The 16215-nt window shown below is 34.8% G+C and overlaps 1 protein-coding gene across 1 annotated transcript in view; it reads left to right on the forward strand.

The window, feature by feature from the left end:
• Positions 1-16215, forward strand: part of Fam169a (family with sequence similarity 169 member A) — a 71545-nt gene that overhangs the window by 50293 nt on the left and 5037 nt on the right. The window contains 8 exon segments of the mRNA XM_047555152.1: positions 4815-4943; positions 5413-5525; positions 8265-8304; positions 8856-8875; positions 8877-9007; positions 12010-12079; positions 12081-12164; positions 15443-15646. Coding sequence (XP_047411108.1) covers positions 4815-4943; positions 5413-5525; positions 8265-8304; positions 8856-8875; positions 8877-9007; positions 12010-12079; positions 12081-12164; positions 15443-15646 — 791 coding nt within the window.

A 16215-nucleotide genomic window follows, 5' to 3' on the forward strand; every position in this document is an offset into this window, starting at 1 on the left:
TTCTTGAGAAGGTTTCATGTGCTGCTGAGAAGAAAGTATATTCGCTCGTTGATGGATGGAATATTCTATATATGTCTGTTAAGTTTTTGATTGTGTTATTGAGTTCTATGGTTTCTATGTTTAGTTTTGTTTGGAAGATCTATCCAGTGTGACAGCGATTTGTTAAAGTCACCCAGAATTATTGTGTTGTGGTCTATTTGATTCCTGGAATTGAGAAGGATTTGTTTGATGTACAAGGATGCACCTTTGTTTGGGGCATAAATATTTACGATCGTTATGTCTTCCTGATTTATGGTTCCCTTAAGCAGTATGAAATGTCCTTCTTTATCCCTTCTAACTTTGGCTTTGGCTTGAAGTTCATTTTATCTGAAAAAAGGATGGAAACCCCCACTTCTTTAATGAATCCGTGTGCGTGCTAGATTTTTTCCCATCCTTTCACCTTTAGTTTGTGGATGTTCTTATCTATGAAATGAGTCTCTTGAAGGCAGCATATTGTTGGGTCTTTCTTTTTAATCCAATCTACCAGTCTATGTCTTTTGATTGATAAGTTTAGGCCATTAACGTTCAGGGGTATTACTGAGATATGATTTGTATTCCCAGTCATTTGGACTTATTTTTGGTTTTCATCTTGACTTGGTTTCACCTTTGATTGGTTTTTCCTTTAAGGTAGTTCCTCCCTTTGCTGACCTACATTGTTGTTTTTCATTTCCCCCTCATGGAATATTTTGCTGAGAATGTTCTGTAGTGCCGGCTTTCTATTTGTAAATTCTTTTAACTTTTGTTTGTCATGGAAAGATTTTATTTCATCTTCAAATCTGAAGGTTATTTTTGCTGGTTATAGGATTCTTGGTTGGCATCCATGTTCTTTTAGAGCCAGGCCCTTCTAGCTTTTAGGATCTGGGCTGAGAAATTTGCTGATATCCGTATTGGTTTCTCCCCTATATGTAGTCTGATGCTTTTCTTTCGCAGCCTTCAAAATCCTATCTTTATTTTGTATGTTAGGTATTTTCATTATAATGTGCCCTGTGGATCTGTTGTGATTTTGTGCACTTGGTGTTCTGAAAGCCTCTGGTATTTGACTTTCCATTTCATTCTTCAGGTTTGGGAAATTTTCTGATATTATTTCATTGAATAGGTTATTCATTCCTTTGGTTTGTATCTCTGTGCCTTCCTCAATTCTGATAATTTAAAAATTTGGTCTGTTTATGATTTCTTACCATCTTCTCTGTTTGGGCAACTTTATTTTCAAGATTAAATATTTTGTCTTCATTGTCTGAGGTTTTGTGTTCCAAGTGGTCTAGTCTTTTGGTGATGTTTTCCATTGAGTTTTTTATTTGGTTTATTGTTTTCTTCATTTCAGGGATTTTTTTTTTTTTTTTTTTAAGAATCTCTTTGTGTTGAAATGATCTTTTGCTTCTTGCAGTTGCTCTTCAACTACTTATTGGAGTGATCATTCATTGCCTGCTCTCTTATCTCATCCTTTGCTTCATGAATCATTTTAAATATGTATATTCTGAACTCATTTTCCGACATTTCTTCTACTATGCTGTCACCAGAGTCTTTTAATATAGAATCTAGGTTTGTTTGGATCATCATCTTCCCTTTGTTTTTTCATGTTGTTCACTTATCTTCCTCTCTAGCAGTGCAAATCTGGGGTATTGCAGTTTCTCCCCTATAGGCTTATAGTGACCCTATAGGTTTCCAAAACCTTTTCTTTAAGGGGGAGATCTGTATTAGTAGTGTGCGGTACAGACAATATGCAGCCCTAAACCAAATAGCTCCTATGAAGAAGTTAACAATATTGTTGTAATGAACAATGAGTTTAATTATTATCTACAGTAAAACAAGTAGTTTTGCAATAAGGTCTGCAGTTTCTAATGGAGGACAAAAAGGATGGGGAGGGGTGTAGGATGTAGCTGTTAATGGGATAAGAAAAGAGTATGTAGAAGTTCTAGATCGTAGAAAGAGTGAAAATGTAATCAAAAGATGTTGGTTATTAGAATGAGGAAGGGAAGAAAGAGACTCTGAGGAAACAGGTAAACAAAAGGAAAATAGAGCATGAAAAGTAAAGAAATAAAAGCTTGAAAGTATTCAGTCTGCTGGCTACCTGCGGACGATCGGCAGGTGAATCTTCGGTGGTGGGTGATGGGTAGATTAAAGGCAGGTGATGGGCAGGCAAGAGGCAGGCAAATGGCAGGCAAATAGGTGCCAGACAGTGAGCAATCTGTACTCAGGGGCTGGCAGACTGCAGGTGATTGCAGTAGACAAATGGGGTAAACAGCAGGGGATCGATAAGCAGCAAAAACTGCCTCACCGGAAAACAGATATCCTCTGCTTGAAACCTGAGTTATGGAGCCACAAGGAGTGCAGCCTCCTCCTAGTCCACCATCTTGGATTCCCCCTCTAATGTGACATTTCTTATGTTGCTTGTTTCTGTACTATGCTGTGGTTAACAAAAACAGAACAAAAAACCAAAAAAACCATGGGCTGATAGTCACAGGTTGGTTTCTTCCTCATGGTACATGTCCATTAGTAGCCATCTTTGTCTTCCTTACCTTGGTGACTGAGCAGCTACAGGTTGATCATCCCTAATCAGAAAATTTGAAATTTTAAATGCTCTAAAATTTGAAATTTGCTGAGCATTGACATGAATGCCACAAGTGGAAAATTCCACACCTGACTTCATGTGATCAATCATAGTCAAGATGTAGGCACACCAAGAATATTATATAAAATTACCTTCAGGCCATGTGTATATAGGATGGATATGAAACATAAGTAAGTGTTGTGTTTGTACTTGGTTCCCAATTCCAAGATATCTCATTATTTATGTGGAAATGTTCCGAAATATAAAACAAAGCTTTGAATTCAAAATACTTCTGTCTGAAGCATTCCGGATAAAGGGGTATTAAACTTGTATTACCCAGAACATTGCCAGTGAGGTGTATGTGTGAGCTTCCCTCATTCAGAAGCCCTCTTGCCCCACAGAAACCTCTCTTGTAACAACTGTGGGCATACTTTTGTGACTTGAAAAGAGGAACAGGAAAATACCCAGTTACATGTCAAGCTGAACTTGGGGAGGCCTACAAATATGCATTTCTCTTAGATGTTTATAATTTATTCATAAGATGGATAGTATCGTAGGGTCCATACATACAAATATACAGATTCTATATTAAGATTTTGTCATAGTTGTTTTAGTTTATTTTTAGAGAACTAAATACAGATTGAGCATCCTTAATCTGAAATAATAATTCTTTGACATCTATAACTTTTTTGAGTAGCTTTGGGCTCTAAAAGTTTTGAATTTCAAATTTTGAGGTTAGGAATTCTTAACCAGCTCAAATATTTTATATTGCACATAGTTCTGAAATCTGAAACATTTCAGGCATTTCAGATTAGGGATACTTAGTCTGTATAGTATCTGTTGTAGATGGCTTTGATGTTCTTTTTGAAGCCTTCCCCTCCCTAGTCTCATCCCTCTTTCTCCTTTTCTTCCCAGACATAATTGCACTCCTGAAGTCGATGTGCATCCTTTCTGTTCATGGTTTCATATTTATGTTCAAATATTGTTTATTGTACTTCTAATTGTTTTTTTTCCCCAAGTTTTTGTTACATTAAGTGTATGTGTAATGTAACATTCATCATTTTTTTCTTACTTTTTTCTTTTGGTACTGGGGATTAAACCAGGGGTGCTTAACCACTGAGGTACATTCCCAGCTTTTTTTATTTTTTATTTTGAGACAGGGTTTTGCTAAGTTGTTTAGGGCCTTGCCAAATTACTGAGGCTGGTCTTGAACTACCTCACCCTCCCAAGTCACTGGCATTACAGGCTTGTGCATCCATGCGCAGCTAACATCTACCATTTTTGGTGAATAATTCAGTGGCATTGCACACAGTGTTGTGTATCCATTATTGCTGTTTATAATTAAAGCATATTTTAATCATCCCCAGCGTGAACTTTCTACTCATTAAATAATAATTCCCCTTTTTGCCTTTCCTCCAATCTTTTGGTAATCTGTTTTCTGTTTTTTTTTTTTTTTTTCTTTCTTTTTTTCCCCTTTGAATTTTTCAATTCTAGGTATATTACCCAAGAGGAATCATACAGTATTTGTCCTCCTGCCCCTGGCTTATTTCACTAAATATGTTCTTAAGGTCCATCATGTTGTAGCATTTATCAAAATTCATTCTTATGACTGAATAGTCTTCTACTGTATGAATATACCACATTTTATCTGTTCATTTATTATTGGTTATTTGTTTGTTTCTACATCGTGGTTATTGTATATATTGTTTCCATAAACATTAGTTTACAAATATCTGACTTTCTGTTTTCAATTCTTTGGGATATGTACCCAGGAGTGAAATCCACAGGGTTCTGTGTTTTAACTTTTTGAGGAACTGGTGAACTGTTTTTCATAGTGACTTCACCATTTTATTTGTTTAGGCTTTTTTTTTTTTTTGGTGGTGGTGGTGCTGGGGATTGAACCCAGGTCTTTTTGCATGCAAGGCAAGCACTGTGCCATTGAACTTTACCCCCAGCCCCTATTTAGTATGTTTTTAAACTTTATATAAATGATACCATTTTGTACATGTGCTGACTTGTATTTTTAGATTCATCAGTGTGTTAAAACTTTAGGGATTTTATAGGATTTTTCCTCATAAATGAGACTGCTTCCTACTTTTCTTGAGTTGCTTTGGTCATGTTTTGGTATCAGGGTTATTCTAGCACTATTTAGGAAGCTTATCTTTCATCTTCTGTTTGTCAAAACAATTGATATTTGAAATTTCTAGAAAATAAATGTCTTTTTCAGCTTGCAAACAATACTTTGAAAAGTATCCAGGAGACCATGAACTCCTTTGGGAAGTAGAGGGTGTTGGACACTGGTACCAGCGAATACCAGTCACCAGAGCATTACAGAGAGAAACACTTAAAATTACAGGTAAGAATGTTTTCACCTTGAACACAGTTCATTTTAAAAAGAAGTGTCTTATAGTAGTGGTGTCTTACAGTCCATAGCAGTGGTGTGTTATGTGATCTTTCTAAGAACAAACCCTCTTGTCTGAAGTTTGAATTTTATTATGTATTGACTTTCAAGTCACTAGTAATGAAGGGACCTAGAAGAGCCCGGCTGAATATAGCAGCCCAGTAGAAATTGATGGATACAAAAATGAACATATATACTGAAATAGCATAGAATAGCCTTTGGGATCCAAAGGTAGTCATCCCAAGCTTCTCTTCTCAGCATCATTAATACTTAAGATAACTGAGACTCTCATAACAGTAAGGATTTTTAATACCTTTCTGTTCAGATTGCTCTTCAGAGTGTTTATGAAAATCAGTACAAATGGTGTTATACTTAAAACCAAATATTGATTGTATTATAATTCAGAAATGTTTTCTGCACACAGCAATTTCTCAGAATGAAGCCAAAAGACCTGTGTCTGGAGAATATGGTCTTGCAGCTGTTCCAGAGTATGAAGTGGGAACTGAGGACAATCAATCCAGTGAGATGCAGCTAACTGTAGGTACATTATATGTTCATTAAAAGAAGTACTATAATGTTTTGATTTCTTTAAAGCAGATTCAGTTTTCATATAAGTTTTAAGTGTTATAGTTCATTTCCAGAAACTTAGATAATTTCATCTCCATTAGTTTTCTTCGTACCTTCTGTGTGTATTGTTTACTAAGGATTTAATTTGCTATGAAAAATACTTCTAATCATGTTAATACAAATTTTACAAGCTAATTAGAGGAAATTTAGAATAATATAGAAGACAATACTGCAATCCTGCTACTCAGATATAGCCACTGCTATAATTTTTGTATGTATACTAAATAGTATATTATAAGCATGCATTTGTATATATTTTATATTTGTCTTTATTCTTTTATACTAATTCTTGTTGCTTTTCTTTGTTGATATAATATCGAAAGCATTTTCCATGGCTTTACTATTTTAAAACATGAATTAGCACCTATATTCTTTTATGTAATAGAATACCATTTTTAATTCCTTTTTACATAGAACCCAAGTTTTTAACTTTTTAATTGATCCAGAAGCAAACACTTTTATACATAAATCTTTGTGCACATGTAATTATTTCACTGCACATAGAAATTTCTAGAGGTGGAAATAATAGTAAGTTAAAGCTTTTGTATCCCCCGCCCACAGCAAGTTTGAGTTTATATGTGCTAGGTCTTTGTAGAAGGAATATACTTGGCAAATGTTAGGTATCCTGCAAATTGAAGGACATGTTTCATTATTGAATTCACAGGACTTACCAGATCTTTGTCTAGTACTGATGTTTTTGGTACAGCAGAATAAGTCCCTATTTTCTGTTACAGTCTAAACTCCTCAGATGTACACAGGTTCATTTAGTATTTGCCAAGTATAATAAAATCAAAGTAGGAAGTCTTCCCTTCCCATAATCATATTGAGGGAAACTATTTTAATATTAAGCTAAGTAATTTTAAATGTCTCATTTTAATGAGAATACATCATAGCAACACTTTGTCATAAGGTTGACAGCACAAATTTTCTTTCACTTTAGAAATTCATATTCTTCATGTTAGTTTAATGTTTTACTTAATTCAAGGAAAATATCCTTGAAATTATCATTAGCTATGTATTTTATATCTCTTTTTATCAGTAACCACATGGGAATGTAGTTTTTTCAACTACATGATTTGTTCTTTAGGCAATTATGATGTTTTTATTTGCTTTTCCTTACTTATATACATAAAATATTACATGTTTTGCTTTCATATCTTTCTGTATCTTTTATTTATTTATTTATCTTTATCTTTTCTAGTTGAACTTCTTGAAGACAAGATTTTTATCATACCACTTGTCACAGTTACTCCCTTGTTTGTGTTCTATAAATAGACTAAAATATTTTTGACACAAATAATTTATCATATTTATGGGGTACAGTATGATATACGTGTATTCATTGTGTCATGATCAAATCAGGCAATTGGCATGTTCATCACCTTAGTCATTTGTCTTTTCTGTGTGTTGGGAACATTTAGATTCTTCTCTACTGGCTATTTTGAAACTTATTAAATATGTCAACCATAGTTTAAATAGAGCTTCTGAAGTCTGTGTATCTACTTTATGGTAGGATTTCAATAAGTGTGAGATGGATGAATGAATGGATGCTCTTCATAATGGAGTAGGTATACCATGGGAAGCATGGGGCATACAAAGTTATGGTTCTCTTACCCATGGGAAATAGTCTATTGTTAGAAACAGAGAATTAAACAAATATACTAATTGCCTTAATTATTTCAGCAAATGATTGGAGGTACATATCAGGGGAAGATTTTAAAAGGCATATGGGAGTCTGGTAACAAAGATTGTTAGGACATTTTGAAAGATAGCATGTAAAAAAAAAGAAACCACATAGGTGTGAAAGAAAATGGGGTGTTTAATATAAAAGAGTTTTTTTTTTACTGAAGAGTTTGAAAGTTTGTATTCTATGCAGTGATAAACCATTAAAGCTTTTAAATTACTATTTTAGGCAAAGTTGTGACATAGTTTGTGATTTGGAACCATCATTCTGTCATGGTGGTGGAAAGGATCAGACAGAATAGTATTAGAATGAGGGATACCAGTGAGAAGGCTGTTGGAATAGTTCACGCTAAAGATAATTAGGACCATACTAAAGTAGTGGTAATGCGAAGGACAAGGCAGTTCTGAGAGATTCAGCTAAAATTGACAAGACTATGATTGATTGATTGCGGGATAGGAAGAAGACAGTTCTGCTCCATAGGTTTCTGGCTACAATGACAGAATTGCTATTGCCATTAGCCTACATTGGGAGTAATATTAGGAAAAGATAAGGTTCATTTTGGGGTAGGCTGCATGTGAAATTGGATGGGCTGTCCATATAGGAGATAATTCCTTTGGAAGTAGAGCTTTGGAAATCAGGATAGAAGATGGGGAGCTTAAGTTGTGTATTTAGATTCATAAGCAAATAAATGTTGAGATAAAGATAGGTGAAAAAGTGAGGAGAGCAGGTTGCTGAGGACAGAATACTGGGAAACTCCAGGGTAAATCTATAACTTACTAGATACTTAGGTTCTTAGGTTTATAATAAACTGAGGCTCTCACAACATTTTCACTTTCAAAGTAAAATTTAACAAAAAGAGCTAGTTGAAAAAGTCAAAATTTTTTTCTTTGAAACCGAATGAAGTAGATCCATAGAGAGGAAAAATAGTTTAAAATGTTAGATTTTAATCTATATCTCTATTTTAGATTGATTCTCTAAAGGAGACCTTTGCAAGCACATCCGAAGGTAAGAAATTCAGCTGATCCATCTAAGTGTTTGAAATACTGAGTATTAAGCATGTATTTATGCATGTGTGACATTGGAAGTGAAGACTTACACAGTTCTAAGATCCAGATCTAGGTCCCGAGGCCATCACTGCCCCTGGTTTTGCTGTGTGTGAGCACTGAGGATGCTCTTGTACCTCTCTTTTTTTCTTGCTTCCTAACCTGTGAAATAGGGATGGTAATGTCTACACTATTTCCCAAAATCATTGGAGAGAATATAAGAGACAATACAGAAACTCCTTTCAAAACTGAGAGGTAATGGGAATGAATATTGAATGAATATTGACCTAGTTATTTTATAATTTAGATATTTGAATGAATATTGACCTAGTTATTTTATAATTTAGATAAAGACATCTTGTTTTCTTTGTTCCTTGTTAGGGAAGGGCTAACCTGTGTGGCAGTGGGGGTATATGTAAACTATCACAGTTCTTACATTTTTGTATATTTTATTAGATAATCCTTACTGCACACCACCAATTGAGTACAGTTTTGCTGTTTTTTTTCCCTCAGGTCATGAAAAAACACCTGTTTTCTACTCGTACTCGAAGCAGTCATCTAAAGCGGCCAAAGATTGGAAAGCGGTTTCAGGAATCTGAATTTTTGTGGTTCTCAAGGAGAAGAGGAGAAACTGCCCAGACCTCACTGACAGCTTCAGTAAACAAGTAGAGGATTGTTTATTTTACTGCCCCTTTTTTTTCTTATTCTTTCTTTCATGCTATCAGGTACTTAGTACTTCAGGTGGGGGCTATTTCATTGTGTAGCATATGCCTTTGGTGTGGGAGTTTATCTTTGAATTCTTCAAGATTTTTTTTTTTTTTTGCAGTGCTTGGGATTGAGCCCAGGGCCTTGTACTTGGGAGGCAAGCACTCTACCAACTGAGCTACATTATTGATTATGCTTCCCAAAGGTGTTTCCTTGACAGTATAAGGAACAATTGCTAGTAAAAGGGATTAAACTCTCTATTGAATCTTTCATGTATGAAAATCAAGAATATTCTAGTCATTTTATTATCCCAGCTGTGTCATTATCACCATTTTGAATCCAATGGTATAGTTTTTAGTAATGACTGAAGCTTAGTCAACTTTTGAAAATCCTCAATTTTACTTATAATTGATCCATTTTGTTGGACTATTTGGATATAATTTATAAATTGATGACAACTATAAATAATATAATCAGTTCTTAAGAAAACTTAGTAGTCAACTAAATCAATAGAAACTAGGTTGGAAATGCTATCCTCTGCCTTCCTCTGATTTTTAAGAATTTAAACTTTATAATCAAATTAGACTTCAGCCCAACAGGTTCTATCAACCATTCCCAAGTCAACCATTTATTTAATTCATAGCTTTGTCCTTTTTTTTCCCTTTACTTTTATTATTTGTTTCATTATCTTTTTTTGACAGTGATAAATATTTAAACCATTTTTTTTTCATACATGTATATAGGGTAATAATGTCTGTCTCAATGTACCGTACTCCTCATCCCCACCTGAGCTTTGCCCTTTTTGCTGTCATATTTTTTTCCAGGTAGAAGATTCTATATCTATGCTAATTTCATTACGTAAAGAATTGGAAATTTGTGTAATTAAGTGTGTACATGTTTTATTTTAGTAAAGAATACACAGTGTTAAAAGCAATATTTAAATCTAGTAATTTATGAAAAGAGTAAGACTTTGGATAACCCCATGGTTTTTTCTCACTGAGCTGGTAGTACCCTTTTAGAAGGAATGTAATAATGCATTTTAAATTGAACATCTCAGAATTATTGTGGAATTTGGTTGCTTTTCATAAACAGAACAGTAACTAAGAATAAACACTCAAATGCTTCCTCAAGTACAGTGAAGAGCAAAATGTCATCTTTGCCCTTGAAGAATTGAATGCCTCGTGGTAAAGACAGACATGTACATAGCTAGGAGCACTGCAGGGCAGAGTGTGATAGAGCAATAATAAAGCTGAACAGTGCTGAGGGTGCAGAGGAAAAAGGGCGTGTGTTCAGTTGGAATGAAGAGATTTGGCATTTGGTGCTAGGATTTCCAAAGATAAAAAGACAATCAGCAAAGTTGGGAAAGGAGATTTTCTAGTCTAAAAAGTTAACCAAGTATGATCTGCAAGCTAAATTGCCACTCAATTTTTAATTTTTTAACTGCAGTTACTTTCTTTCATTGCTGGGAATCGAACCCAGGACTTTGCACATGCTAGGAAAGTGCTTTGCTGCTGAGTTGTACCCACATCTCTACCACCTATTTTTGTCCCATTGTTTTTTTTGTAATTTTTTTATTGTAAGATACCCATGGTCATTAGGTTTATGTATCTTTTATTATGATTGATTTTTGCATTAAAATTGCAGAGTTGAGAAGTTGGAACAGACCATATGGCCTACAGAGATTGAAGGGAAAGTTACTGACCCCTGATACACACTAGTGCTGTCCAGTAGAACTTCCCACAGTGGGTAGAGATATTATGTATATGCACCTGCCTGGTCTGATACCGTTAAGGACTTGAAGTGTGGCTAGTGCAACTGAAGAATTGGATTTAAAATTTCATTTAATTTTAATTAATTTAAATGTAAAATAGTGACGTGTCTTATGGCTACTGTATTAGTGCAGATATAGAATAAAGGAGCAGTATGAGCAAAGGCACAAAACTAGGAGGAATGTTGAGCAAGATAACTGATACATAAGGTAAACAATAGCCTCTATCTAGTAGGAAATAAAAAATAGTACTCTGGTTACCTTAGGCGTTGAGAGGAGGTATACTTTATTCAAAGAGCTCATAGAAGCCCTGCACAAGTTTTCTTTTTTCTTTTGCACTGGGCATTGGGTCAAATAACCACTGAACCACATCCCCAGCCTTTAAATATTTTATTTAGAGACAAGGTCTTGCTGAGTTGCTGAGGCTGTCTTTGAACTCAAGATCTTTCTGCCTCAGCCTTCCAAGCATCCGGGATTACAGGCCTGCGCCACCACGCGCGGCTGTCTTCTAAGTTTTCTGAGCTGGTCTGTCACAAGTACAAAGCGGTGTATTAGGAAGACAACTCTTAGAGCTTGATGAAGAATGCTGCAGGTCCAAAGATGAGTTGAGAAGAAGTTACAGTGATCTACAGAGAAATTGGGGCCAGAAGCAGAACTGTGAAAGTGGGAATAGGAAGTGATATTTTTGAAAGGCATTTTGGAGTTAGTACTAAACCATTATAATTTATTGTCCATGCTGATATGTTTGAGGAATGACAGGAACATTATTAGTAATTGGGCTTGGGTTGTTGCTTAATGGAGCATGTGGTTGGTGTGCAGGAGGCTCTTGGTTAGATCCCCAGCATCACAAAAAATATAATAATAATGCCAATATCCATAATTTTGGACAAAAGTGGTAAACTCAGAGACTGTTCAGGTAAACTTGGGATATATGTTCATTCCAGTAGATTAAGAGCTGATAATATATAGGTAGAATAATGAATCTAGTTCGCATGATCGAGAAGGAAGAACAGTGAGGGAAAGAACAAATTTATGAGAGAAAGAACAGATTGGTTTTGCACCTACAGTTTTTCCAGTTGTTGATTGGCGGATACTATTTGATTCTCTGAAATGTTACTTTGTTAAGAAAGGATTCCTGAAATTTTATATTGATCCTTATAGAACAGGGAAGAATGGTTTTCTTTTGTTTTCTAGATTAGAGTCTACTACGCGCGTATCAGAGAGCTCAGAAGAATTCTTGGAAGAAGAACCTGAGCAGAGGAGTGATTGAATTTGAGGATGAAAGTCGTGATAAAGATGTCCGGCCTGTACCTGAAACCCAGCCACGCCTGGAAAAGCAAGATGAAAAAGTATGAGGTCACTTGTTAAATAAGATGAATGAAAGTAAACTAAGCTTTAGCTTTCTTAATCATGTATTGGTAGAATAATATAATGCTATATTTAAAAGTTAGGATTAGTGTTAAAAGCAGATAATAAGGGCACCTAGGTACTAAAGTTGGGGGAGAGAATAAAGTTATAAGATTAATTTATTTCAAGCTGAGTTCATAGAAGTTGGAGTTGTGTCATATATAAGTAGGAATGTTCAAGTACTAAGATCCTGCTGTATACTTTAAATAAAGGAAGGAAGGAAGGAAGGAAAGAAGGAAGGACTAGGGATGGAGCTTAGTGGTAGAATGCCTGTGGGTTCAATCTTCAGTACTGCAATTAAAAAAAAACAAAAACATGTAAATTGATTTGTGGAATTACATATACTGAAGAAGTACACAACTGATGTGACCTTACAGAACTAATTAGAATGCTTTTAGGTCCAGCATGCCTTCAGTTGCATCCTATTTTGATTAGAAGAGTAGAATCTGTTACTCAGAATAAAAAATATTTAACCATACTTCATCTTATAAATTCCTGTAGAAATAACTAAGCTATTTATTTTTTAAACTGGAGAAAATAGGCAAAGCCTTTGTAACTAAGTTTACTATTTATCTGCTAGACTTCTGTTGTGTTTCAAATATTTTTTTCCTCTTCTTTCCTCTTATTTTTGTCCTTATTTTTCTTTAATAGCTTCAATCCTTTCCTCTCTACAGATTCCTTTTTTCAAATGTATTTGAGTTTCTCGAAAAAAATCTTTTACATTTTTCCCAAATGTATACAGCAGATGAATAACTACGTAACTGTTATTTTCTTAAGTCACTCCAATTTAACTTATCCTTCTTCTACTTCATAAAACCGCATTTATTTGTTTATTTCAAAACCGTATTTTAAAATAGCATTATTGTATGAAATTGAGAAAATAAAAATACATACAGAAAAATAAAAGCACTTTAAAAAAACTTAAGATTTATATGCACCTATGATGATAGATATATTTTTTCTCCTTTAGAATAAACTAGTGTACTACAGTCTACTATGCTTCATATAACCTGCTTCATTCACTCTTGAGCACATACATGCTCTTGTAGATCAGAAGCGACAACTTCCATTTTAATGCAGATGGCTTTCCTTACCTGGGTTAACACTTTCCCTTCCTAGAAGTTCTCTGGTCCCCTGGCTTTATAACACTCAATATTTTGTTTTTGTGTGTGGTTTTTTTTTTTTTTAATCTCTGAAGTTTTGTTTGTAGTAATATGTGTTTGTATGTATGACTCTGCTTTGTTCACTTATTGTGGACATCTAGAAAATATAGAAGCTCTAGAAAACTCTTATCTTTGGTTCATGGTCTCTTTTGAAAACACATTCAGAATAATGACTTTAACTGTTACCTCTATGGGGATGGTCAGTATTCTAATTTTTGATATTTATTAAGATTCTGGTCCATAATGTCACTTGCCTACTCATATTTTTATTTAAATAGTTTATCTTCTGTCATCTTAAATTCAACAAAATCTCTGTTCTTTTTTTTTTTTGGTAGGAGGTGGTATTAGGAATTGAACCTAGGGGTGCTTTACTACTGAAACTGTACTCCAGCTCTTTTTATTTGAGACAGGGTGTCTTTAAGTTGTTTAGGGGCCTCACTCAGTTGCTGAGGCTGGCTTCAAATTGCTATCCTACTTCTCTGCCCCCTGTGTAGCTGGGATTACAGGTGTGTGCCATCTGTGGTCTTTGTGTGTGTGTGTGTGTGTGTGTGTGTGTGTGTGTACTGAACCTGTTTTCCTGTTTTTTTATCTCTGATTCTGTTCTCAAACCTAAAACTTGAATGACTGATCTGTTCTTTTTTATTACTTCTCACTTTGTTACCACAGTTTATTTTTTAAGCTTTTGATTTATCTAATTTTCTTTGACATTTCTTCCACTCCGATTGGTCCTTTTATTAGTTATTGTAATTACCTTATGTAATTACCTTATGTGTGCAATCTGATTCTGCATACCACACTGGTATAATAATAAAAATGTAAATTAATTATAGAAAAAAATTCTAAACTGGGGATGGTAGCACCCACCTATAATCCCAGCTGCTTGAGAGGCTGAGGCAGTAGAATCATGAGTTCACAGCCAGCTCAGCAATTTGTAAGGCCCTAAGCAACTTAGCAAGACTCTCTGTCTAAATAAAATACTTGAAAAAAAAGGACTGGGCATGTGGCTCAGTGGTTAAGTGTCCCTGGGTTCAATCCCCAATACTAAAAAAGAAAGAAAAAGAAGAACTTTGTAGAAAAAAAAAATTTTTATAGAAAAAGATAATCTCTGACTTCAACATCTCTTTGGAGAACCTTTCTTTATTTGCTTTCAGGGATCCTGCATTCTATTTCTGAACACTCAAATGTATTTGTTTTCTAATTTTAAGATGGTAATAAAATTCCTTCTAATTATTAGAATGTCAACAAGATTAACTTGAAATATTTAACATTAATAGAAGTAAATTTGATAAACACTGGAAGAAGAATTTCAGAAATTGGAGGATTTATGTTATCAGATCACCTTCCATATTTTAATGTGATGCAGGGAGCCAGACTGTTCAGAAATGACCCTGGGTTGATTGACAGTGAGCTAGCTGAGAACCGGGGTCCTCTTTTTTTCGCCCAGTACGAAGCAGAACCCAAACTCTGCTTCCCAGGAGACTTCTTCTGCAAGGTAAACTAATGCCTCACAGGCCCCAAATATTCCTGGTGCTGAACCTTAAAGTGCTGGCATTAAAGTCTAGGCTCCCTCTGGTGTCCTTTTTACTGAAAAACTTCCTCTTAGAATTGTCCTTTAAGAATACAGGGGGTTGGGGCTGGAGTTGTGGCTCAGTGGTAGAGCACTTGCCTCATATGTGTGAGGCCCTGCATTTGATACTCAGCACACATATAAATAAAATGAGAGATCCATTGACAACTTAAAAAAAAAAAAGGAAAAGAAAATACAGGGTTTTTCACTAAATCTTAGACCCTACTCCTGCCCCATCTCCATAATAACATTGGGAGTATGACCTTTTATGGATTCTTTGTTTTGTTGACCTTTCCTCCTAAGTTTTCCTTTTCCTCCAGTATGACTATTACTGCAAGAGAATTAAATAATAGTTCTAACTATAGTTCTGACTTATAATGTTTTAACTCCATCACGATTCCTGAGGGATAATAGATAGGAGCTGAGAAGGGCCGAATCTTGTGTTCCAAAAAATTTGTAATAAGGATCCTGCTTTTCTCTTCTGCTGTAGGACTCTGAATTAGAGCCTATGAATGGTGAGGTAATGGATGATACTCTTAAGACTTCGCTTACAACAGAAGAGGAGGACTCCATTAGTGAAGGTTTAGAAGAAGAATTAAAAGTGCAGTCTTTTAATTCTAGTGAAGACACTATAAATCTCGTTCCACTGGTGGTAGAATCCTCAAAACCTCCTGAGGTTGTTGCACCAGATAAGGTAAGGCAGAATTACCTCTCCCCCTTTTTAAAATCCTTGAAGTGTGCTGTTATTAGTGCCAATGAAGATAGAGGGGGTTGTATATTATATTATCCTCAACCTTCACTTGTATAGCATCTGCCTTCTGAATTCAATCCCTAGCAACTGTCCCTGGCCCAAAAGGCATATCTACTTTATGAGAACAAAATGAATTTTTACTTTGTAGACTGAGGGAAATGCTTGGAAAAGTGAATAAAACATGATTTACCAAATATTTGGGTACTTACTGCTTTCATAGTCTATGACCAGTACAGTAATTTTGTTTTAATTAAGGAGACAGAATTGATTAATGGACAAAGAATCTTGGTGAAGTATTTGATGAAACACTTAATTCTTTTATAAATATTCCAACTTAAGACTAAAATATTATATTACATTGCTTTATTAGTGTCTCATCTAAATTGCTAAATAAAACTTCCATTGCCCTTACCTATTATCTAATGAAACCATAGTCAGATTTAGTGGAGTAGCATATTGTCCATATGCTGTAAGGAATTCTCACTTCTGGCTCCAGCAATACCAGGAAACTA

This window comes from Sciurus carolinensis, chromosome 6, assembly GCF_902686445.1.
Source record: "Sciurus carolinensis chromosome 6, mSciCar1.2, whole genome shotgun sequence".
NCBI classification, from domain to species: Eukaryota; Metazoa; Chordata; class Mammalia; order Rodentia; family Sciuridae; genus Sciurus; species Sciurus carolinensis.